The sequence below is a fragment of the Lepisosteus oculatus genome, chromosome 16 (genome assembly GCF_040954835.1).
Source record: "Lepisosteus oculatus isolate fLepOcu1 chromosome 16, fLepOcu1.hap2, whole genome shotgun sequence".
Lineage (NCBI taxonomy): Eukaryota > Metazoa > Chordata > Actinopteri > Semionotiformes > Lepisosteidae > Lepisosteus > Lepisosteus oculatus.
Window position 1 is genome coordinate 11,990,829 of NC_090711.1, and position 25,733 is coordinate 12,016,561.

General features: G+C 38.3%; 1 protein-coding gene across 3 annotated transcripts in view; it reads left to right on the forward strand.

Moving 5' to 3' along the window:
• The first annotated feature begins 1,904 nt into the window (after window positions 1–1,904).
• Window positions 1,905–25,733, forward strand: part of kcng1 (potassium voltage-gated channel, subfamily G, member 1) — a 28,879-nt gene continuing 5,050 nt past the window's right edge. Inside the window, exons 1-3 of one of the 3 annotated variants that reach the window (XM_015364589.2) lie at window positions 1,905–2,085; window positions 20,636–20,720; window positions 22,109–22,930. In XM_015364589.2, coding sequence (XP_015220075.1) covers window positions 22,169–22,930 — 762 coding nt within the window. In that variant the 5' untranslated portion in view covers window positions 1,905–2,085; window positions 20,636–20,720; window positions 22,109–22,168. The remainder of the gene's footprint in view (window positions 2,086–20,635; window positions 20,721–22,108; window positions 22,931–25,733) is intronic. The other 2 variants (XM_015364590.2, XM_006639420.3) reach the window with 2 other exon arrangements.

Below are 25,733 nucleotides of genomic sequence, written 5' to 3' on the forward strand. Positions count from 1 at the left end.
CTTGTGTATGTACTTCTGAATGAAGCTTTCATCTAAAAGAACATAACAGAGATTATAAAAATAAAAAAACGGAGTTCAAGGAAACAATTTTACCATTTGTAAAAAAGCAAAGATATGAAAAATGAAATTGAGGAGAAAAAATAGTTTAGCTGTTATCTGGCATCTGTTAACTGTTCTCTTAAAATAACTGAAATTTTGATGGATCAGCACTGCTTCTTAATAGCGAAGGAAAAGCCTTGATTAAAAAGAGAGTTGACAAATGCTAAGTGTCCAAAACTTGCAGAGCAGAGTATGTCTGCGGGTTATTCTCTGCTCTGCAAGAATGACCTTTGTTGTGTTGTTAAGGGAGACATACATGTCTGGACTTTATTTGTTTGTGTTAATGTATAACTACTGCTGTGAAAATGCACAGAGAACATAGAATTGCACTTTATATTGTGCTCAGAGGCCTCAAAATCCCAGAACACTTCACAATGCAATCTCAGAGAAGGGAACCATGCAATGACTTTTAAACACATTCACCCATTCTTCCCATTGAAAAGTCAAGAAAATCAAAAAAAGAAGAAAGGGCACAAGTTCACCACCAAACATTTTAAGGGCTGTGCATTTTCACAGAAAAATGTTAAAGGAGTTCAGGTCACTCTGATTTAAAAAAAAAAGCCTCCCCCCTCCACCACAGGGCAGCTGTTTCATTGTGAAGGGTGAGCCTTCAGCACTAATCCTCTCATCTTTTGATCCTCGCTTTATACATGAAGAATGTTTGGATTACAGATTTTCTATTCTTCCATTGTCAATTGTGCTGGCACTATAAAGGAGAATATTTTTTTTAATTGCTTTGTTATTTCGGGTCACTTATCTTTCCAATAATGCAGTGAGTTTATAGAACTAAGCGACCTGCTCTCACTCAAAAATCAGCCTCTATAAGGTTTGTGGGTGATTCAATCAAACTGGTTTTGCAAATAGCCTCATTCTGTAATGTCTGTAAAGAAAAAAATAAAAACATGTCTACTTTAAAACTATTAGTTTTATTAAACACTGAATATTAAATAGGATGAATATTATTAAACACTAATGTATTTATCAAATACTTAGTTTAATAAATCATTTTTTTATTCAGTGTTTGTTATCAGTATTCTTTGGTGACCTTACAGCTAAATTCTGTGCGACTTATATCTCAGAGATGTAAAATCTCTGCAGCAAAATCCCTTTTACAGCCTCCACAAAGGTATACAATCACGAAAAGAAAAAGAAATATGGGTTTTGGTGTCAGTGCTAAATATGCACAGAGGGATCTTAAAGATTGCTTAATTTATTTGTTTTTCAACCTGTTTTGTAAAACAACATTAGCCAAAATACTTCCCCGGAGGGATCACACAGGGAAGTTATTTAGCTTATATTTCTTCCTTGGCTCTTCTTTTTTTTTACTGTCTTTTGATTATTTTTACTTTGTGGCTGGTGAGTGAATTCTGTTCCCTGTTGGAATGGCTTTCCAGTGCTGCCCAGAGCTTGCTGAGAAAGTACAGAATTAATGCTGCCTTGTGTGGAATACCGGTACACATAAAAACGCAAAACTTCAAAAGCTGAAAGAGCACGATCGACATGCCTTTTGCTATGAGGGCAAACCCAGCTCCCCTCATGGTCCGCGATGCTCGTATGAAGGTTATGGCCATTTCCACAAACAGCGTGGAAAACAAGGCACAGCTAGCCCCCTTTCAGTAACTTGGGGGACAAATATAAACTGAATGATTCAGCGGTCAAAAGAGAGTGATTATTCCTATTTTAAGAGGGAATCCTCTGCTCACTGGTTGCTGGTTGCTATGGATTTCTCTCAATAGCTCTCAGAATAATAGCACATCCTACCGGTGATGTCAGAGCTCAGAGCTGTTGATTAGGCTGTAGCCTGTTGCTTATGATCATCAAATAACCTACTTACACTCCGGATACCTTGCTCTGCTGTACAGATCAACTAGAGCGAGCGCTCAGAGCGAAAGGTTTGGACCCTCAGCTGTCTTCCTCCCTGGGTATTTTTCCTCGCTCCTTTGCAAGGATTCACCTGCAACACCTGAAGAATTTGATTTCCACACTGTGAGTACAGCCTTCAGCTTTTCTTTAAATGTGCTCTTATTTTATTTGCTTCAAACAAGTTTAGCAGCCCTGTATTTCATTATGTTATGTCATACAGTGTACACTATCCACTGGGTGCACATAAATATCTGAGTTGTTCCTTAGTATATTTTTGTATAAATATCTTACGTTTTTAAGTTTGTTTGTTCTTGTAAGTGATATTTTAAGTGCTCTTTATTTTTTACATACTGTACTTTGCCTTTTCTTGGTGATTTCTTAAGAAATGCAGCAGTAGAGCTGAAGACAACATAGCTGTTGTTGCACTTTGTTAGAAACACAACAACTAACATTTTTATTGAGAATAAAAATACCATTTTTGTGTTTGTTTTAATGCTAGAAATAACATTTTATTTTCTTGCAGCTCTGATAGTTTACCCCTTTTTACAGTCAGCATTTCCTTTAGATCTCTTGGTTATAAAAAAGACGCTCACATTCCCTTTATCCTCCACTGGTACAGAAAGTGTTGGAACACTGATTGAAAGGTGTGAAAGGTGTGATTGTAGCTCTATCTGGCTGAAGAACAATCTACATACAGTATACATTTCCTCCTTTCCTCTGAGCTTGCCCCACAGAGGTCATACTTGCATAAAGTGCCTTTAAAAAATGTTTTCGCACACACCACACTGTACTACTAGGACTGTAGGTTAGTTTGACAAACTAAAGATTGTGTTAACCTTCTTTGCATCCAAAGCTGATGGTAATAATTCCACAAATGTATAAGTTTAACTTTAAATGAAAGTCATTCTGCAAAAGTCTGTTACCCCATTGACCTTGTGTGCATCTTTGGGACTGACACTTAAATTGTAGTTTTCCAGTATTGTCAGTCTCTTCTTTATTTGTTATTGTTATTTGTTGAGTGAATATCCAGCCTTGAAGGACACTGAAACTCTGAAATAAAACTTGGAGCATATACATATACAGTTTTAGCTTAGCAATGAAGCATGTGTCTGTGTGTGCTTGTATCCAATATCTTAAGTCTAAATTCTTGAGGTACAAAAACTGAAATTACTCATTTCACAAGGAAGACTCGAAATTGAACCTAATGGATGATGATGAAGTCAATTATTGAGCATTAAGCGGATGAACTATAGTTACTTACAGGAAACACTATAGCTTTTAATAAACCAAGGAATTGGAGAAATGTCTTGGACACACATTTTAAATAACAAAAAACCTAGGGTGCATTATTTAAATGTGTTCAGCAATCTGTTAAGGAATGAGCTCTCTGTGCCTCTGATATAATGCCTCTCCTTAACACAGATATTTGTTTTTCGGAATGTGTTACTGTTCCAAATCTCTGTTCTCACTGTCTGAATTATGCAAAACATGATTATTCAGATTTAAAGTCAAGTCTGGGAGTTAACCTAAAGGGGCTGTCAGGTACTTTTGACAAGTACCCATCATTAATTATTGAGGCAGTTTGACCTTGGTAAAGTAAGTATGCAGGCAGCTACACACCCCTCATGCTCTCTTGAATACACAAAAACCCAGTCCAAAGGAGTTTATCCCAGACATTAAAAGATAATGAAGATCAATAAATGCTTCATTAAAAAATAAATTATACAGTCACATTTGCTTTGCATGATTAAGCGGTAGCTAATAGTCACTTCCCACATTGATGCTAATGAATTATTTATCTGTATGTCTGTGTTTTGCTTTATATGCTTAAAGTGCATTGCAGCAGAGCCAGATCATCATTACCTTTAGGGAAGAATACAGTACCATCTATGGCGTAAACACGTCTGTGGTTTTCTGAAGTGCATCTTATAGCGCTGACCAATTACCCTTGCATAGTTAGGAAGACTGTGGAATTCACCATTTAAAATCCTGCAGAAGGAGATGGTCATAAAAAAAACTCTCAGCTGATGTTATGCTTTACTGTAAAACACTTCTGGGTCTTGAGGGAAAGACTTGTATATGATGAACCAAAAGTGGTGTACGATAAACGCTTCTGAACAGTACGGTGTTTATTGTCACTGCTCATTGGGACTTTTAATGTCTTTTGTTTTTTTCTTCACAAGGCTCTCCTGTAATTGAGTAGGACACCTGACAATGATATTTTGAATTTGTTTTTCCTGGCTGCCAAGAGAAAAATCCCTTCCTTATTTTTTTATGTGCAATGAAGCTTTTTATTTAATGTTTTAATTGTCTGAAAATGTTTGAGTTATTTTTTACACAAAAAATGAACAACTGGAATTTCTATAGAAGAAGCTGTGAATGTTCTGAGGGTGAGAAGCTTTCAAACTTTTTCTCTGTTGGGAAACAAATAGGCACTGAAATCATCCCCAGGTGGAATTAAGTTTTGAGAAATAATGTATTCAGTAAACCATTGTATATTACATTGTATATTTTGATTAACGAAGATGTTTATAGAACAAACCAATTAATTCATTTTGAATGCTATGCTGGTTGCAGAAGGGTATTTACTTACAGTACTTTTTTGCACACTTGTTACATTACATTAAGGAAGATGATAAAGTGACAAACATTAACAAGAAATGAAACATTCATCACCTTGCAGCTTGTCTCTTCCGTTTGGATGACTGACGACCCAGAATTAATGTATTCTCATTTAAATTCTGGATTTCTCAGAGCCTTGAAACTTGAAAAGCTTCTTTGCCAACTCAGCAACATTAAGTCTTTTTATCCTGAAAGAAACTCCCATTCCCTAGAGATATGGTGATATCCTTAAAAATGCACTACTGTGCTTGTCACTTTATCAGTACCTGATGTTGCGATATGTTGAAATATCAAAAGTAAACCGTAGTTTCAATTTGTTAATACCTTTTGCTATCTTTACAGAACCTCATATCAATGAAGAAGAAAATTGGTATATGGAACAAAATTAATTATAGATCTAAACAGATCTAAACAGAAAGTAATAACCTACAGGGGATAAACAATATTTATACATTGTTTATTTATATATATAAATAATATTTATAATTATTTATACATTTATACTGTGGTACTTTCAATCTGTATATACCTATGTGCATTTTACTTATTTTATTGTTTTACAGTGACTATTAGTATATTTTGCACACACCTAATTCTATTTTATTTTGTATTGCTGTACTTATTTTAATTTTTAGCCTATTCTGATGTCTGTTTTTGCTTGTCTTGGGCTGGGCTCCTGTAACACCTCAGTTTCCCTTTGGGATCAATCAACTCTATCTATCTAATATTACCAAGAAACGATAATGGATGGCCTCAGTTGAGCAATATAAAGCTCAACTGTTGTCATCCATTATGATGATGTCTGGAAAGGCGTGAGCTTTAAATCTTAATTATTTCAGATACACTGTTTTTCAAGACAAAATAATAAAACAGTTACATCATTTACATTTATAGTTCATGCAGGGAATACAGAAATATTTCATGCATTTTTACACTGTTGTGAAAAATTCTGAATTGAATAAGACTGATGGACAGATGTCTGCCTGTCTTTCTTCATTAAAAAACATTTTGTAAATGTGGAAGCACATCGAGTGAGATGGAAAATCTTGTTTCAATGTGTTCCCTCACATTGTATAAAAAATGCAGTCTAGTCACTGACTGTAATCATTTTTGACAATTATATGGCATTTTCTATCCCAAAGTTTTATTTCATATATACTGTATAGTAGGAGGAGACCCACTTTGTTCAACATTGAAATTCCTAACCCATCTAAGTTATGCTTGATAACCACTATGTGCCAGCAGCCCCAGTACACAGCTGATCCTGTGGAGAAGTGAGAAATTGCTTTATCAGTTAAATTAAATTGAAACTTTAGGAAGGACAGACCCAGCAAACCAGTACTTAAGACACTGGAGTTAACGCTACTATTTTTACAAACAGTGCCATATGTACAGTTGCAGTAACCTGGTTTTCCTTTCTGGTCCCAGTACTGACCAGCATCAGCCTAGGTTAACTTTTTCATAGCTGATGATATCAAGCTAGCATGTATTAATGCTGTTGTGTAAAAGGTATTCATACAGTAAGTAACTTGATGACGTCTTTAAGAAAACCAAAAAAAAATCCCATTTTAAAACTCCTTGGGACGGGGCTGTTGTTATAAGTCTAAAAATCTAGAACATTTAAGTCCTAATTCCTGAATTTATCATAGCACCTCAAATCCAGGCTATTGGTTGAATGAGATACATCTTTGCAACCTATTTGGCTAATTCTTACAGAACTTTGCCTTTATAATTTGAAACAATATGTACACTTGTTCGGGTGATTTTTATGACTGTGGTTCAGTCCCAGGGGTCTTTATGCCCTTTGGGGGAGAATTTTCATATTCTTCCCTTCTTACCTTTACTGTGGCTACTTCCTATGGTGAAGTGTGGAGATATGAGGGTTTTGGTCCAGGATATGTGCCAGAGAGATCTGGCCATTGCCTTGTGCTCAGAAGGCATGGCTTCACTATCACCAGCTGCCCGGATTATTTGGGCACAGTTTGGCACTGTTATAATAATAATAATAATAATTGCTTACACTTATATAGCGTTTTTCTGGACACTCCACTCAAAGCGCTTTACAGGTAATGGGGACTCTCCTCCACCACCACCAGTGTGCAGCTCCACCTGGATGATGCGACAGCAGCCATAGTGCGCCAGAACACTCACCACACACCAGCTATCAGTGGGGAGGAGAGCAGAGTAATGAAGCCAATTTATAGAGGGGGATTATTAGGAGGCCATGATTGGTAAGGGCCGATGGGGAAATTTGGCCAGGATGCCGGGGTACACCCCTATTTTTTTCGAGAAACACCCTGGGATTTTTAATGACCCAAGAGAGTCAGGACCTCCGTTTTACGCCTCATCCGAAGGACGGCGCCTGTTTACAGTATAGTGTCCCCGTCACTATACTGGGGCATTAGGACCCACATGAGCCGCAGGGTGAGCGCCCCCTGCTGGCCCCACTAACACCTCTTCCAGCAGCAAACTTAGTTTTTCCTAGGAGGTCTCCCAACCAGGTACTGACCAGGCTCACACCTACTTAGTTTCAGTGGGTTGCCAGTTATGAGTTGCAAGGTGATATGGCTGCTGGCGATACCTGTTGGGTAGCTTGTTCAATGCACTGAGGAACCCTGGGTCTCTCTGACTCATGGCACTGCCAGTGAACAATAGATTCTCCAGAACTTAAACAGAGAGACACAAAAGAGAACTGAATGCAACACCTCTGAGTTAAAAGATATAAAGTTTCAGTTCGATCCCTCGTTCTTTATTACTTTTTGAACTGTGAAGAAAGTCCGAATGCAGCTCTGCCAGGTTCATTAATATTAAAGATACTGAATATTGATTATCTTTGCTCTTGGTTCATAAATATTAATGCCACTCAATATTAATGATTTGCAATCCCCACATAAACGGCAGGAATGAAAATGAAGAAGAAAAATCTTAAGGTAACTGCAAGTTTCAGATGGAGCATTATTTACTCGTGTGTGTCTTTGCATCTGCATCTAGACATCTTGAAACACACGCACATACTGTATATATGCATATTTATGAGCATGTGGAGTATTTCTTTAAACTGTTTTTCCTCCCAAACAAGAATTTCTCCCTGTTATGCAAGACAGAAGTGAAGTATTAATCTTCTACTATAATGTATCACAGTACTCTTTCTTTCACTAAGGAAACGGAACATTCAGAAAGTACAAATGAAACATCTAATACTGTGTATGATTTGTACTGCTATTAAAACTGCAGATGCCATTTTTAAAGAAGGCTGTGAGTCATACATACTAAACATAATATCCTTCCCATAATGGGTAACAAATAAAGGCTGTAAATCAATCTGATCTCAAGTGGCAGGAGATTGAGAAAATGAAAATGATGATGTCCAACTGTCTGAAGCACTTTCCCAAAGCTACCCAATTAGCATTCAATCCTGTTAATTAAAGGACAGTTTAATTAGACTTATCCATTCAGTGTTCCTGTTTTAACAGATGGCTTTGATCAGATGAAAAAAAAAAGAAAATGCTAGATTACTCATATACCAGGGAAAAACTGGTGAAGACTGTTACTTGTGATTGTCACAGCTTGGTAAGAAGAAATGTTTTATTTTACCCAGAGGACTCCATTTCCAACATGAGAGCAGGGCTAAGCCTGTTGGGCCCGGAGCTGCACAGAGCAACTGTTCGACAGGAAAGTTAGTTACTAAGAGGAGTTAAAATTATCAACAGGTGGATAGTAAATGCATGGAGTTTCTTAAGTAATGGTTGTCAGATCATCCCAATTATAAAGTCAAGTCAAAATTAATTGATCGAAAAATCTAATCAATGAGAGTTTTCCGTGTGATTAGGACCAAAGCAAGCTGAAAGCAAAAAAATGTGAAGCATTTCTTTCCTTTCTCACCAGGTGATTCTCTGTCTCACCACTCGGCGCTGATTAATCAACATGGGACTTAGTTGTTTTTCAGAGTTAATTGACATTCAACATAGCCCCTCCTGGCAAACACTAAGCATGGAAGAATTTGTTCACAAAATTCTGTCTTAATCATTGCCAATGACATTCTATAACAGGTGGACTGACACTCTTTCTCTTTTTTAATTATTTAATGTAGTTGCTTCTTGTTAAGTGGTCTGGACCGACAGTGACAGAAACACCAGTTGCCCTTCTTTTCAGTCTGTCACAGAGAGGCTCAAAGCAAGACACCCATTGTATAGCAGCTAAAAGCATTTCAGACCTCACAGGGTGCAGATGCTTATTAACAGCATAATCAAATGGAAGGTGCTGGAAATACACAGCTTTCATTTAAAGTTTATTTGCATAGGCCAAACTAGAGAGAAAAAATGGACACTTTTTTGGTTGAGCATTATAGTTTGAACTTAAGTTTGTGTTATATACAATTTGAGCCGGATTAAAGTGCTATACAGCCGAAGTCCTGTCTCAGGCCTTGAACTAATACAGAGAAGCTTTATGATGAGACAACACAACTTGGAGATGAGAAAGCATAAAACATTTATATCATACTTGGGTGTAGAATAGTGTCAACTTAGCATTCTTTTCATGCAGAGTTGTATGAGGGCTGGATTTACTCTTCCCAATGCTACACAATGCTGAGGCGATGCAAACATGCTGCTTTCTCCACAAAGTTTTGAACTTTTTCTTTTACCCAGAAGTTTTACAGAAGGTGGCAGAAAGAAATACCAAAGGTAGTAAAACAGGTGAACAAAAATAGCCCATGTTTTGATCCCGGCAGTGTCAGGTTTTGGCTGCTGTCAAATGAACTACTGGCAGGCAGCTGCCTTTTTGAAGAAGGCAAAGGTCTCAATAAGAAGTGCTGTCAGTCTTCGGAAGCTTTGAATTATGTCTGGCTTTCACCATGAGCTTTTTCTAAGAATTAAATTGATTTATATTGAACAAATTCTGGGGGCGATTACTTTGTATGTTTTTGGCAGCTAAATTTAGGCTACTGAGCACCTTTTACTTGTGAAAGCTGAGATAAACCACTAAAATAATGTTTTTTATGAGGAATGATACACTTCCATGACTTTTGTGTGCAGAAGACTAAAGCCTAACCTGAGATAGTGTTAGTTATCCTTTTTGATACTCTGTCCCTCCTCAACTGCAGAATCGATTGACAGGTGAACACTTACCATAGCTTGTGCCCAAAAAGCAATCAAATGACCACTCCTTACTTTGGTGCAGTGGCAGCTCTTTATTCAAAAGCTGTGACAGTCTCTTTCCCAGCTTCGCTGGACTGTCAGTCTAATGGAAATCCTGCATGTTCCTGGGGAATGTTTTGGACAAGTGACACTTTTTACTTTTTCATACCCATATACTTCATTCACTTTATTTTGTAAAGGGGCCTTATAAAAATGTAATATTCATAAACAGGTGCAATTATCTGAATTTAAGGGCTTGTGTGTTGTCTACTGACAATGAGAAAGTAAATGTTTGTACAGGGCACTATATTTTTCATGACACTTGATGTATGCACTTTGACCAAAGATGTATCCTTTTGTGCTTATCCTTGTTCTGGAAAATCAATACATTTCCAAACAAACAGAAACTTCCATTAACCCCAAACAACTAATCTTTCAAAGATGACTAATACGTTAGGAAAGACATTTAATTTAAGTCTTATTAAGACATTCTAACATTTATCCATTCAACATCTTCTGCAAATATTGACTGTTTTGGAATCCTTTTTTATACAGTAGGTTGTGTGATTCTAAATGGTTGTTTCTTCTGTTTTGCATTTTATTTTTGCAAAGATTAATCAAATAGAAAAAATAGCTAAGTGTGGTCATTTGTACCAATACTTTGAATATTAGCTTGAAAAGAATCTGATTTTTAGAGTCAAATTTAGAATCAGGTTAATGCTATATGTTTATCAAGCACGTTTCTCACAGGGGAAATCAGCAAAAGGTGCTGTTGATATTCTTCATTTCTGAAAATAGTTTTTCTTCTCTTGCAAATACCAAACCCTTCTTCAAGTTATTTTTAATCAGCAGGTATGGGGAGCTTTTTCTATCATATATAAAGTCAATTGAATTTCCTGTGCCAATTTTTGTATCTCTAAGTATGTTTATATTACATAAGGCTGTATTTCTCATAGTATGGTGTTCCATGTATGATATCATAAATGGCTTTTAATGTGATGACTGTAGCAGGATGTTCTTTGATTTCCTTTTGTTTACACATTTATAAAACAATATCTTGGTGCAGTCAGATATGAAATGAGTCTAGTGCCACACTCAATATATGACAGTACATAAGGTGTCTTCCTTATTCCTGATATTCCCAATGTTGGAAAATAGACAAAGGTGATGACATTTTCCATACAAAAGTCGTTCTTACTTTTTTTTTGTTCCCTACATACATAGACAATTTGAAAATCCTTTCTAGCTAGAAATGTATTCAGTGATTTATTAAATCCACCCACTTATAAAACAAACAGCAACATAAAAAAATCTCTTGCTGGAGTTCCTGAAAGCTCTGGTCATGCAATCTGTGAATTGCTCCAGGCTTGTTGTAATCGTGACCTGTTGATATTTATACATCTATAGGCATTAGGCAAAGATAGAGATCACCAAAGGCAAGATGCAACATTTTAGTGTAATGCATTATCTTACTCAAATAAACAGGACAATTATCATGAGAGCTAGGCTGAAGCTATACTGTACACTTTTTGTCTGACTATGTAAATGCAGCTAAATATAATTGTTTCATGTGAAGCTGCTACATAATTTCTTGCACAATTAGTGTAGAGGATTAAGCGAAAAAATCTGACATCTAAGATGCAATCAGTTGTTAATTAGTACATTTGCGTTTTGATTAATATTTCGAAGTTATTTGGCTGTAACCTGCTGTACTAATGGAGGGCAGTACAGCCGTGTTGATGAGACAGACTGAGAAGCCCCAGGGGACATTGGTCATAGATTAGTGGAAGAAAAAGGTGATTAGGTAGGCGTAGGAATGCAAATCACAGAATGCTGAGAGAGGAAGTGATTTCAGATCCAGTTGGTGTACCAGGAAGGTGCTGTGTATTGGGTCTCGCATCAGAAAACCAGTCTGCCCTCAGTGTGCCACTAATGTCACATGCACAATGGTTTTGTCAAAAAAGTCCAAAAAGTGCATGAAGCTTTTTGTTTTAAAAATACCCGATTGTGTCATTTGGGCATTCTTCACTCAATGTCTGGACAGTGAGAGGGGAGTTTGGTTAAGCAATTTCCAATGCAAATAAAATCAATTAAAATGGAGAGGGAGCTAATCCTTTCCTTAAAAGAATGCTCCGTACCCTTTAGACCAAAATGAACAAAACGGGACACTTCTATGCGCTAGGCTGAACTCTGTGACCAGGGGTTCGAGCCTGGGTCATGTCACTAGTAAACTGTAACTGGTTTTCCCTGACCCTACAGTGACACAGTATGAGGTATTTTTGCATGTAGGATGCCAAACGATGAGTGGCACAAAGGTGGAGTCGGACTACCCACTCCCTGGTGTGCAGGTTAGGGTTATGAACGCTCACTCTCCTTTGAGTGAAGGTGTTGGGGTTGTAGCTGCAAGATGAACAACACGCAATCATTTCTTTATGATCAGGTGGGTATATGCCAAAAATAATTTATTCATAGCGTAAGAAAAAAACAGAAAGGCCAGACTGGACTCGCGTACAGCCTAAAAATTAATTTCTTGACCTCAGCATTTGGCTGACAATTATCTGCCCTGCAGAAATCACTCAACCCCGTCAGCCTTGCAGCACCTGTTCAATTCCACCCCCTGTTCAGCACCCTGTGATCGTCCCTGACTGGGGTCATCGCCTGGAATAGTATTCTGATATTTACTTTGCATGTGATTCTGCCTGCCCTTTTCAGCGCATTTCATTTAGATATGCAGATATGAACTTCACAGACCAGCAGCCTTTTCATCTGAAGTTTTGCTCTTTTAAGATGCTCGTTTTCACCTCTTGATGAAGTAAAACCTGTAAGTGCTTCACAATTTTCACCTCCTGAGAAACTCACAGCACTGCTGTGATGAGCGAAGGCTCCTGCAAAACAAATAAGTGTGAGCATTAGGTTTAAGAACCATCTCTCTTTTTGGTCTGATGGAAGACTATAAAAATGGACCCATCTCCTTTATTGTCTAAATAAAGTGATGTATAATTGTGGTACAGTAGGGCGGTATGGTGGCACAGTGGCTAGCATTGCAACCTGGTACCATCGGGGCCCTGGGCTCTATTATTAACCTGGGGTGCTGTCTGTGTGGAGTTTGTCTGTTCTCTCTGTGTTCGTGTGGGTTTTCTCCAGGTGCTCCAGTTTCATCCCACAGTCCAAAAACATTCATTGGCTGCTGAGAAAATTGACCCTGGTGTGGTGAGTGTGTGTGTGTATCTGTGTTTAGATATAGTAGACTAGCGTCCCTTCCAGGGTGTACCCTGCCTTGCGCATGTTGTTTGCCAGGATGGGCTCGGCTGACCTGTGACCCTGAATTGAAAGAAGCCAGTAGAATATGGATGGATGGATAATAGTGATCAGTGCAGGATTTAATAATCTTCAATAGCTGGGAGAATAGCCATCCTGACATACAGACATCCATCCTTATGCCACAATTGACAGGTGTCACAGTCAGCTTTAACAATCCCTTTAAAACATATATTGATTCTGTGCTTCAGAAGGTCCCGAAAAGGGCAAACTACATGTGTAACATATATAGTATTGTTATTCCCTGGAAAGGGTCATGGAACACTATGGTAGTGCTTGTTGCATAGATAAACTTAGATAAACAATCATTGTGCTAATACAGAAAGCAATCCGATGACATCATTCAATACTCATCTGGAAGTAAATCCAAAGAGACTGTCTGGGATCAAAAGCTCTGTAGACAATGTGTCAAAGCTGCAACAGTGGATGTTTTGGAATTCCCAAATGCTAGTCATGAGTCCACAAGCATGTGATCTGTGCTGCTGTGGTCACAACAAGGAAAAACATGAATATTGAAGATTCGTCACTGTGCATTGCTCTTATGTTTGATTGAGCACAAGCTAGTACCTAATGTCTGTAACAGTAGCTGGCATGTTCATCATACAGGTAATACAAAATCAGCTTTTCAGTAGTTTGCTGCTAAAACTTGTATTCATTTTGTGGTCTTGTTCTGGAGGAAGTGTGGTGTGCTGAGACGCTGGGATCCAGATGGTAATGTCATGTTTAAAAAGGATTGATCATTTTTGCCTTGTGCTTAACATGCCATATTTTCTGCTGTGTTGTCTTTGTTTCTTTAACAAAAGTCTTTGGAGACTTTTTTTTCCCCAAAAAACTTCTTAATGACACGAGAATTATGATTCACGAGGTGCCTGTTCAGGAAGTGATTTTTCAAGCAATTAATAGAAACTTAAGGCTAAGCACATATTTTATGTGGTCTGGTCCTTGAAAGTGTGGATGTGGATATTGTAAAGTATTAAATTTGCATCTTTATAGTTATGTTTTTCATTTGATAACTCTTTCTAACGAAAGTACAATTTCATAAGGAATATGTCAACTCCTGTGAAAGCACCAAGTAAAATTAATCCTTCTCATCATGAGGGCATCTAGAACTACATGTATTACTGGCTTCAGTTCTACCTTGAGATTCCTATTGATTAATAGTGACCCTGTCAAACTCCTGTTGATGCTACAAAGAGTTTTTGGCAACAATTCCATCAAATCTCAATGGGTTTTGAAGTCACTGAGTGTCTGAAAACAAGGGAAATTATCTAACTGGAAATTCTCTGATTTTATTATTGTTTAAGTCTTGGACATTTGTTCTCCTCATTTCTTATTTTAAAGTCCTCATATCTGTTTCTGTGTATAGCCATGATGTAGGTGGTGTTAGTTACCATGACAATGAAGTTTCAGAATAGAGAAAGAGAGAGGCAGAAACGGGGAGCTAACTCCTGACTTAATTAAATAAGTTGTTGTGGTACAAATATACAGTTCCTAGTGTTCTGCATTTTGCTAAATTCAACATATTGTATTTTGTTTATTCAACTGATCTGCTGTGGCTGTCTCTTAATTTTGGTAGATGATCTGTTGGTTTTATGAAGTGGAAGGTTACACAAACAATCTATGACTTAATTCATCGAAATGTGGATCTACAGAAACCTATTTTTTTGTCTAAAGACCAACAACCAAAGTTCTTTCAATGCACATTCATGAAGGTTCGTGAGCCTGCAGCTTTATACATAAGCTTTAGCCGGAGTGAGGCTGATGTATGAAATAAATGGCAAGTGATACTGAAGACAGATTTTCTGTCAGTGACTCACAGGGAATCTGGAGGAGACAGACCTGGACCGTGTAGTCAGAGCATTAAGATGGGGAAAAGACAGAACTAAGGACAGCCTGCTGGGAATCGCTCCCTGGCAGACTGTGTTGTTATAAGAGGCTGCGAGGCAATTTTTCAACCAAGGTGTTTCAGAACAATACGCAAATACTCTGCTAACTGGGAAATATTGTATTTCATGTTCTTGTAATAAATATTCAAACACCATCTGTTGATAGAATTCAGTACGTTAAAGGTGTGCTTTTGGAGGTTTCTGGATTTTTCTATTGTATCGGATGAAGACTTCTAATATGGAGTTGGAATATGCATTTTTTCACCTTTCTATAATTATAATGAAGTGCTACCTTAAGTAATGTTTAAGGCATCCTCTTAAACGAGCCTCACGTTTTAGTTAAAACAAAGAGGAAAAGAGGAAAGCAGGTCTTTTTTTAATACGTTTATTTTAATTTGTATTTAAAATCTTTACACTACAGCTTGTAAAAAGTATTAAAGCGTAAATTTTAAAATAATTGTCAATTACAAAAAAAGGTTCAGCATAACATATTAGGTTAAAGGTAATTCTAAAAGTTGACTAGAAGAAGTCAATTTTTCATTTTTACAGTATCATTCATCCTGAGCTGCCTCTTTCTCTGAAACCAACACAAAACATCTTTTTTGTAACTCTTTGCTTTTTTCTTTTTGCTGAGAAAGACTAGGAAAAAGAACATTTTACTGTTGTCATGTTTTGTATACCAAGACAGGATCAATGACCGACTGCAGTTTAAACTGGTGGTTCTCGTTTTTCATTGACTGTTATTTGCTTATAAGCTATAAAACTATTCTAAAATAAAAATCAGATGCAGGAAGAAAGCTAGCTAAATAGAAAGGTATTCAATGTGGGGCTTAACTGAATAACGGTAATTTTTCAATGGTAAATTGATGGTTTGGTATTTTAATTATATTTTAATATATGTTACCAAAGGACAAGAAATACCAGTTTCCTGGTAGGATTTGTATGAATTACTTCAACTATTTGAAATATGTTTTTTCTATTTTCTTTTATGTGAATTAGCGGTGCTGGATATTTGCTGTTACTTTTGCTGAAAGAGTTGTTGTACTAATTCAGCCTGATTATTTTAGAATTGTCCTTGAGTGAGACATTAAAAAAACCTACACTTTTAAATAAATGTCACCATATTATACATGTACTGTATGTAATTAATTCACTCAGTTTATACAGTGATATGCACCCTTAGTGAGCTTTCTTTTAATTATGAAGCAGATTCAACATCTTCCTTTAATAAAGTAGTTTTATCAGTTTGAATGGCACAACAAGGAAAATATTCTGAGTCAACTTGTCTTTTTCACTTACCAGTGCTTTAGTGAACAAACTGTAGCTGCATCCATTACTTCTTTAAATAATATTTTACTAGTCAGAAATGGAAAATAAGAAATGAGGAGCTTGTAGCCAAAGATAATCATCACATCCAGGATAGTACCATTTTTTGTTTGGTGTGACTCAAGAGAGTCCATCAAAATAGTGAGCTGTCAATTAGTCAACTGAGAGTTCTCCCCAAGCTTGAGGATGTGTGCGGTCTCTCATGGGCTCAAAGCTAGCAATTCAAAACAGCCTCACCAGGCCAGATGGTGGACTGCCTGACAGAAAAAAATCCCTGTGCACTGCTTTGCCCTATTTTAAAATGACTTCACTTTTTTTTTAGAGAGGAACACCTTTACAGTGGCTGACGAATGCCCAGTGAGAGGGACCAGGCAGAGGAGCTGGGGAGACAAGGCCAGGGAGAGTGGGGTCATCAGGGTAACCAGGGGACAGACAGATGGGGCTGATTTGGGAGTAGGACCCCACCACAGTAAAACAGCATACTTGAATGAGACAAATCCATGGCACACACCCCTTTTTCAGCGGAATTGATTGCTCATCGATGTCACATTTACTTACATTGCAATGGTTATTCTATTAAAGATTTACAACCTAGTGCATACATGAAGTTAACAAGGACCAAATGCATGAATCTCAAATCCCCCACACAGTACACATATTCAACAGCAAGCACAGACACATTTGATAGTATATTTATACATTACAGAATATACAGAATATAATTGTATTGAATTAATTTAACAGATACATACAGTAACTGGGAATCACTAAATCCCAGCAAAACTCAAAGCAGAGTAAACGGCATCTGACCAGTTTAGCGGGAAGCCTGGGCCTAGAATGCCCAGAGCCACCATCAAATCTGTCTCCTCTGACAAGCGCTGCTTTCTCTTGTTGCTTCTGTCTGCCAGTGTTGAACATGCCCGCTCACGGGGGTGTGTTGTCAGAAATGGCAATACTACATTGAAATGGTCAGAGATCGTCAGTTATTCAGTCACTTCGGTCAGCTTTACAGTGCAATCCATCTGTTGCTACTGTATGTGCGTTCCTATTATCCTTCTTATGTAAGCTTTTGTGACAAATCAGAAGAAAGTGGCAATACTCCTCCACCTTTATAGAAGCGAAACATTTAGATGTGCCTTTCGGCATTTTGAGATGTTGGGATATGTCCGTGCTCTGCCAAAGAATCCAGAGGAAACATCTCAAGTCAACCCCCTGCCCCTCTCTCTCTCTCACCAGAGCCCCAATTCTGACCTGAAACCTTGAGGTGTATCTGTGATGGTGAGGATTGTCTCTTTCTTCCCCTGCATTTGAAGTTTCTACACACTCACACAGCTGAAAATGTCTGTGAGATAATGTAGCATAGCCCACCAGTGATATGCAGATAGTAGCCCTGTAGTAGTTGTCTTCAGAGTTCATGAACACAGGAGGGAACCTCCCTTCCACTGGCACCTTGGTGTGTAACGGTAAACTCTGGTGCTTGACCTCCATGTCTGAACACAAAATAATGAAGAAACATGTTGGCAATGGCCATGATTTGAAATAATTCATGATCTTTATGGCTCTGTCTAATACTGCAGTTAACTCTGTCGGAGTTGTTTTGGCTTCACAACAGAACATGCAATAATTGATCTGGTTGTCAGGATTTTGCTTTCACCTAAAAGACAAATCCTTTGATTTTCCTGATCACTGAGGCCCACGTAAGTCCATTTTCCTTATGAAAAGCCTCTGTTCTCCTACTACCAGAAATATTTCCTTGGTAACTCTTTACAAAGTAAATAAAAACTCTCCTGAAAGGAGTCTCTGTCGTCATTCCAAACCTGGGGCAGGTGCTGGCTAGATCTAGATCGATCAGTGGACTTGCCAATCCACCCTCCTCTTTAGTCTTCAACTTCTCATGCAGCACCTGTCCAAAATCAGCTGACATGCAGTCAATTTGCCATTTAACTGTGTTATCAGAGAGTGGATTTTTGTCCATCTCAATGGCACCATCAGCTCCTAACTTCGAATCTATGATGTTTTTTTACATACAGGCCAGATTGCAGTTTTGGCAAAGTTTTGGGACTTCGTTGATGAGTTCTGTTTAACACCCATGCAGACTCTATCACATGTTGAGGTTTCATGTTTTGTTCTTTCAAGTGCTTGAAGTAATGAATGTCATTGATCGCCAGAGATTTTTGTCCAAAATGGTATTTTAACTTTCTCGGCACCATCACCATGTTTACCAGCTTCTCTCTGCAGATGACACATTCAAGTAAGGCGTGAGGATTTCCTATTCTCCAAAAGTCCAAGGCCAGATACTCTAGCGCTTACTATACTTTTGGGGGTTCAAATGTTTCATTAATTACCTAATTTGTTGAAAAGTCAATACTATTGACAGCAAAACTATCCATTTCCTCTGATAAATAAAATATGGGAAATAAAATAAATAGGGAAAATAAAATTGATGCAGCAAAGAAATGTGCTTGCAGTCAATTTTTACTACCAACAAAAAAGTGAGCTAATGCCATTTGTGTGGCATCTCATTAGTAAGAACTAACATGTCTTTTCCAGTCCTAGTAGGGAGGTGTTGAGTACAGCAGCCACAGCTATCACTGGGCCTACAACTATGAGTACAATGTCACTGGGACCAAAATAATGGAAAGTGCTGCAAAGCCGAGTTTTCCCCCATCATGAAGTGTCTGTTAGTTATTTTGAATATTTCTTTTAGTTTATTTTTGAACTTGGGAGTTGTGAGGCTCCCAGCTTGAGATACCTTTTCTTGTTGTGTTTGGAAAGCTACTATCTTGCAGAGTGTGAATAAACAGCAGGCAACCACTGTTACATTTTAAGTGACAAGTCCCCTTGTGTTTCCATGAACTGGGGTTATCTCACACACCGATTCTCTCTTAGTAAGAAGTTAAGTGGCCCAGGGTGTTTGGTGTCTTACAGTAGTAAAGTCTAGCATCTTTTCCATACCAGCCTGGAAAAGAATTACTGGATCACACTGTTTTGGTTGAGCAGGCCACAGTTGTGTCCTCTGCAACATGTTCTGATTTTCTAAAAATAAATGTTCTCCAGAGTGACTACAGCTGTTCATAAACAAGCATGGGGAACAGCACATGGGAGCTGATGGGAACACACTGGAAAGCAGGCAAATGGAAAGCATACAAAAAATCTGAGATGAGCTGACAGTAATGTCATGGTACAGGAAGGCCAGATAAATATGGAACACTTGTCTGTAAAATTATCTCTTTGATATGTAGACATTAATAACTGAATATAAAGGGTAGATTCCAGTCATAATTGAGACCTGTAAACCTCTCTTTCTCATTGTTTTAAATGGTCAGATTTTCCATTTTTCCATTCATAGAAGAGATTTTGCTGTTTGTGGTGTTTCTGTTTGCAGAGTAACCCTTCGTAACTTGGATTGAGTATGATCTGTAAAATAAATTGGGGAACTGGGCTTGGCATTAGAGTGAGGGATAGTGCTGGAATAATAAATGTATTGAAACATGCTCAGGCAGCTTGTGGTGGTGGAAACAATTTCTCCTGGAATAGTATTTACAGGAATTTATTTGAATGTAAAAGACTTAACTACAATACCCAGAATACATTTCAACTCTTTTATACCTAAATTTGGAATCATTTTTAATCTGTTTAATATGTACTGTGGTTCCATGTACTGTATATTATCCCTTCAGCTCATATATGTTTGTTTATAGAATTCAGTGTTTCGTTCTCAACTTGCTTGACTTGAGCTTAAAAAAAACAAGAATAATGCAAGAGTCTGATGGTTGCAATCACTATTTGAGACCCATGGTTGTAGAATGTTCTGGAGTGTGTCTAGCTACCCCTGTTTGCCATTTATGCCATTTTTATGCTGGCTTTATCAAAATCATTGCATATTATTTTCTCTCATTGATTTCGGCAATGTGCATTGTTCAGAATCTGATCTGTACAGTTCGTGAGCAATTTCTGCAAAATCATTTGTATCATTAGCTCCTATCTGTTGGGATATGCACAATTTTACATGGAGAGTAAATAGAAATGGCGCCAGAATTGTGGTCTGAAATGAGCCATTTAAAGAAACGAAACCTTTTCCAGCTCATTATGTGTGCCTTAAAGGCTCAGTGCTATGCATACAGTAATTACTATGAAGCAGTGCTGTGTGTGGAGTGCTGTGAAGTGCTCCTGAAATAGCAACAGTTTGCAAGAAGATCTCAATCCCCATCGCAACAGGATTCCCACCCTTTAGAGATCCTCTTGCCAATTTACATAAATGTAGTAAAGAAATCAGCGCCTGGTTCTACCTTAACCAAATGGTCTCCTTTGTGTCGTATTAGATACTCCTGCCTTACTTTTTAAATAAGTACCTCATTTAACTCTTACATTTTTTTTTCCTTTTAGCATCTGGATCAACCAATTAAAACCACTTCCTTTAGTTTTTACCCTCGGGTTCAACCGAAGTAATGGAAAAAAATTTGGAAACCTGGTAAGGCTGAAATAAAGTCTGACAAAATGATGTCTGGGACAGATGTTTCATTTATAGGCTTCTTACCTCATTAATTTGTAAGCTCCCTCTGACAGACCCAGGCATGATAATATAAACTTCCATGAAGTATGAGAAATTCTTCTAACTTCTTTTTCCTCTGCCAGTTGAGGAAGCAGTTGAAGTGACCAAGAACTGCAACAAAGGACAGTTTTGTTTCAGGGAAACACAGTTGTGATAACATCCTAACATTTCAGTCTGCTTGCAGCTTTTATTTACTTTAGAACCCAAACAACGGAGTAAAGATGAAGACACCAACATCTAGATGCATCATTTTTCATTGCTAACAACACCCATTCAAGTGGTTGTGTTAGTCACAGAGATTGAATTTCTTTCATTGTAAAGAAATGTCTTTGTCTCCATCTGAACTGTGCTCCAAATGCAGAGACAAAAGAATTCATTTTCCTTGTTTATTTTTTTTTCTTTTTGTTCGGCAAAGCACAGTTGAAGACGTACAGTACTGTATATTAAGTCTTTGGCACAAATGATTGCCGCACTAAAGCATGAATTGTAAAGCAATTTCTAGCCCTTCTGCTCCAGCTAAAGCTTTGCTTTTATTGTTTTAGTCCCTTTTAAGGTAAAATGGTTCATCTTTGGCTTTCTGAACAACAAAATCACTCTGCACACCAACTCATCCCTCAAGAGGAATTTTTAAAGGCGCTACATTTTTAACTGTAATTAGATAATGCCTTCAGATTAAAATTAGAAGCTGGAAGAGTGTTATTCATAATATTTTTCACCCTTGTGGTTCAAAACCTTTTGCTTTTTACCTTCTTATGGTTCTTGTCAAGTTGTACGTTTTAAAAAAGAAATTTAAATCATCTGTCTGGCTGCAGTATTGTTGTTTTCACTTGTTCACTCTTTGGTTTATTTGTTTATCTTTGTTTTCTGTTTATCTATGTTCCCAAACTTTATATAGCATTAGAATGGTGTCCTTACGAATTTCAGAAGTCTTTCACACACAAAACTTACAAATCAAAAGCCTGAAAAATGAGCAACACAGGCAAACAAACATTTCTACAAACATTTCTAGTTGCACATTATAACTACTTTTATGTTTGAGCAGTAAAATATAGAATGTTTTTAACAAACTTAACGGTATATTTGATTTTAATTGCTTATATACCGGACGCCTCTCGCTCATTTTCTTATTTTGGTCTTCAAAACCCAATTCCTGGCCACATTTGGGGAATTTCAAATTTGTGACGACTCTGGCAGGATGTCCCAGGCAACATCTGCAGCCAGGAAAGGCTGAGATTCTGTGCTTCGCACAGCAGATGTGTTTTGCTCAGTGCAGAGGTGCAGCTCAGTAACTTCTCCCTTCGCTCCAGCAGAGAAGGATGTCGTAGCAGCGAGCGTGACCCCAGGGATGTAACTGCTCAGGGCTCAAGATGACTCTTCTCACTGGAGATGGCTCAGACTACGACTACAGTGCCCTCAGCTGCGCCTCCGACTCCTCGCTCAACCACCCCTCCTTCTTGGAGCACGACGTCATCAAAGGGGCCTTCTACAAGCGGGCCCAGCTCCTCCCTCCAGGGCAGGACAGCTACGCCTGGGCACACCCCGGCGCCCGCAAGCACCATGCCATCATCAACGTAGGCGGGATGAGGTACCTGCTCCCGTGGACCACCCTGGAGAACTTTCCCCTCACGAGGCTGGGCCAGCTGAAGTTCTGCACCAACTTCGACGAGATCATGAGCGTGTGCGATGACTACGACGTGACCTGCAACGAGTTCTTCTTTGACCGCAACCCGGGGGCGTTCCGGACCATCCTGACTTTCCTGAGGGTGGGCAAGCTGCGCATGCTGAGGGAGATGTGCGCCCTCTCCTTCCGGGAGGAGCTGCTGTACTGGGGCATCGAGGAGGAGAGCATGGAGTGGTGCTGCAAGCGCAAGTTCCTCCAGAGGATCGAGGAGTACGGCGACCTGGACCAGGGCGAGGAGCTGCTGGAGACCGACAGCAGCCCCTGCGAGACCCTGCCGGCCGAGTCGCGGCTGGGCCTGTGCATGGGCAAGCTCAGGGACATGGTGGAAAGACCTCACTCGGGGCTGCCTGGGAAGATTTTCGCGTGCCTCTCGGTCCTGTTTGTCACCATCACTGCCGTCAACCTGTCCATCAGCACCATGCCTGGCTTGCGGGAAGAGGAGGAGACAGTAAGTGTTTCTGCTCAGAGAGGACAGGCGTGCATGTGACATCAATCAGCGACCATTGAAAATTGAAAAGGATTGAAATGATTAATCAATGATTCATGAATGGCACAGAGGTGCAGTGTTTAGCATTGCTGCCTCCCAGCGCTGGGGCCCTGGGATCAATTCTGAACCTGGGGTGCTTTCTGCACAGGGGGGTTGTACAATTCTCTCCCAAAAAACATACTGGTAGGTTAAATTGTTTCTGGGAAAACTGGCCCTGGTGTGATTCTCAGTGTGTGTCAGTGTCTGCCCTGTGATGGACTGGCATCCCATTCCGGGTGTGTCCCGCCTTGAGTCTGTTGCTTACCAGGATGGGCTCTGGCTCCCTCTAAAGCAGTTTAGAAAATGGATGATACAGTAGATATTTGATGTGGTTGGCCCATTTACCTACTGCCCATCATTTACACTGTCCTATTTTAAGTGAAAAAGTTCTGACAGATGGCACTCTGAAAGGAAATTAAAATGGAATGTAATGTACAGTACAGAAATGGGAGTGATTTAGGAAACAAGTTTTAAATGCCAAACGTGCAAGAATGCCTATCTGGCACTTACGCCAAAGAATGTTATACAGATCTGGTTTTCAGATTATTGCGTTAGCATCTGGATTCCAGGTATAGCATTTTCGGGAAATTAAAGATACAGATTGTGACCATTCTATACCCTTAAAAAGGAGAAGAATAATTAAAATATGCAGTTATGCTAATGAATACAGGTATTAATATTTCTAACTCATTTTCTTTTGGGGGCCTCAGATCTCAGAACGAAAAAGAAAGATCCATTTAGTTAAGAACTGGAAAAGTATAAGATGCTATTCAGTTTCCATGATTTTATTAATATTTAAAGATCTTAATATGTTTTTTGTTTGAAACAAAAATCACTTTTGTTATCATCTTAAATGAACCAACAAAAGGTGCTTCTTCTAGACTTTGAAACTGAGGCTTCATTTTGTTTTCCACAGTCTTAGACATTTTTTGACGTGCAAAAGAAATCTACATACAAATCTAAGAGCCTATCTGAAATATTTTGTTTTGCTCCACTCCAGCAATTTTAATTACAAAGTAATTACCAAGCTTCATTCAAGAAGAAACCCTTAAAATAAAAAAAGAAGTGTCTTAGGTAGGCACATTTCTGAAGCATTAAAAGAATATAACAAACTGAGGAAATGCCTGCCATCTGTGCTCTCTGGTGTTACTTCTGAAACTTGAGATGGATCCAAATCTCAGCTACTTTTAGTATTCTGCAGCTTCCTATGATATTCCACAGTATTATTTAGTATTCCACAGATTCCTACTGTATTCAACAGTAGTATTTAGCTTTTCACAGATTCCTATGAAATGTTTAGCATGGTGAAGGTAAGATTAGAACTTAAAAGAAGAGCAGTCCAATTGATATTTCTGGATCTCCCAAGAAAATAGCTCTTACTTCTGATCAAAATCTTCAAGTCTGCATTACAATGCATTATTTTTGTGGGCAACGTATGTGTTACTCACCATGAAGGAATGGTGGTGTTTTGTGATAGTATTCTAATCAGAAAACCACCACATGTCTACATGCTGCACAGAGTGTGTTCATGCACAATGAGCAGTTTGTTCTGTACACACTCCCAAAGTATCAGGCCAGTTGTAGAGTAATTTGGCAAAGTTTGAATATCTCACAAATTTTAAAAGCTCCACTGGCTAATTGAATTTACATACTCATTATTACAGATGACCTCAATTTGTGTTGTAATTAAATTGCAAGTGGTGGCAGTGGGGACAAAAATAGACTAGACTGGAACAGGCATGCATATTTTAAGTCCATGTTAGACACACGCAAAGAAGTGAAGATCACTGTGTACTGTATTTCAAAAATAGAAGGTAGAAGTCTGGGCAGATAAGGGTTGTCATGGTAAGGACAAGACTGAATTTATATACCAGTACATATACAAAGCTCTCAATGAAAAAAAATATTCCGTTAAAAGCTTTAGAAAGACACAGGTGTGGGGAAATTTATTTCAACAAAAAAAATGTTGTTAATGTATACTTAAAACATCAATGATATGAGTTCCTCAAACAGTAGTTCATGCTAGCACCTGATGGTCACAATTCCAGGTGAACTATCTGAGTTTAGAGAGTTTAGGGAGTGCCTACACAATCCATACATATGCAGTAACAGAACACTTAAACTCCCTGTCTAAAGACTACTAGATAGAAAATATTACAATTTGTAATGTCTGTAACAATTATTTATCAGAAATACAGATAATCTTCAATTAAAGCGATGTGTAAAGTTTATTCAAACTCATGTTATTAAAATTCATGTGGGGTTTACTAGTCAGACCAACAACATAATTCCTGGTTAGAGCAGACTTCAGTACCATGGATAGTTCCCACTGACAGTGCAACAATGACCAGCACCATTTCACCAAACAGCCTCCCAATAAAATGTATTTATAATGAAATATGTGAGCAATATTTTGTCTTCAAATTTCATTATTATGTAGCACAGTGATATCCGTATTCGCCAAAGCAGCCTTATTATATGTTAAGTACATGCTTCCCACAGACCAAATTACGCTGCTTATCTTTGCATTTTACAAAGATCACTTGCATAAGTACTAAATTTTATAATGCATTTCTGCAGAAATACGTGTCCACACCATGTTTGCAGCAATAAATCAGTGCACATCAGTTACATCTTCTTTCTGTAATCGTATGCATCTGCAAAGCCATCAGAAAGAACTCCAGCCCCAGTCAGCAGGGGTGCTTGTGCAAAATGTGTAGTGATC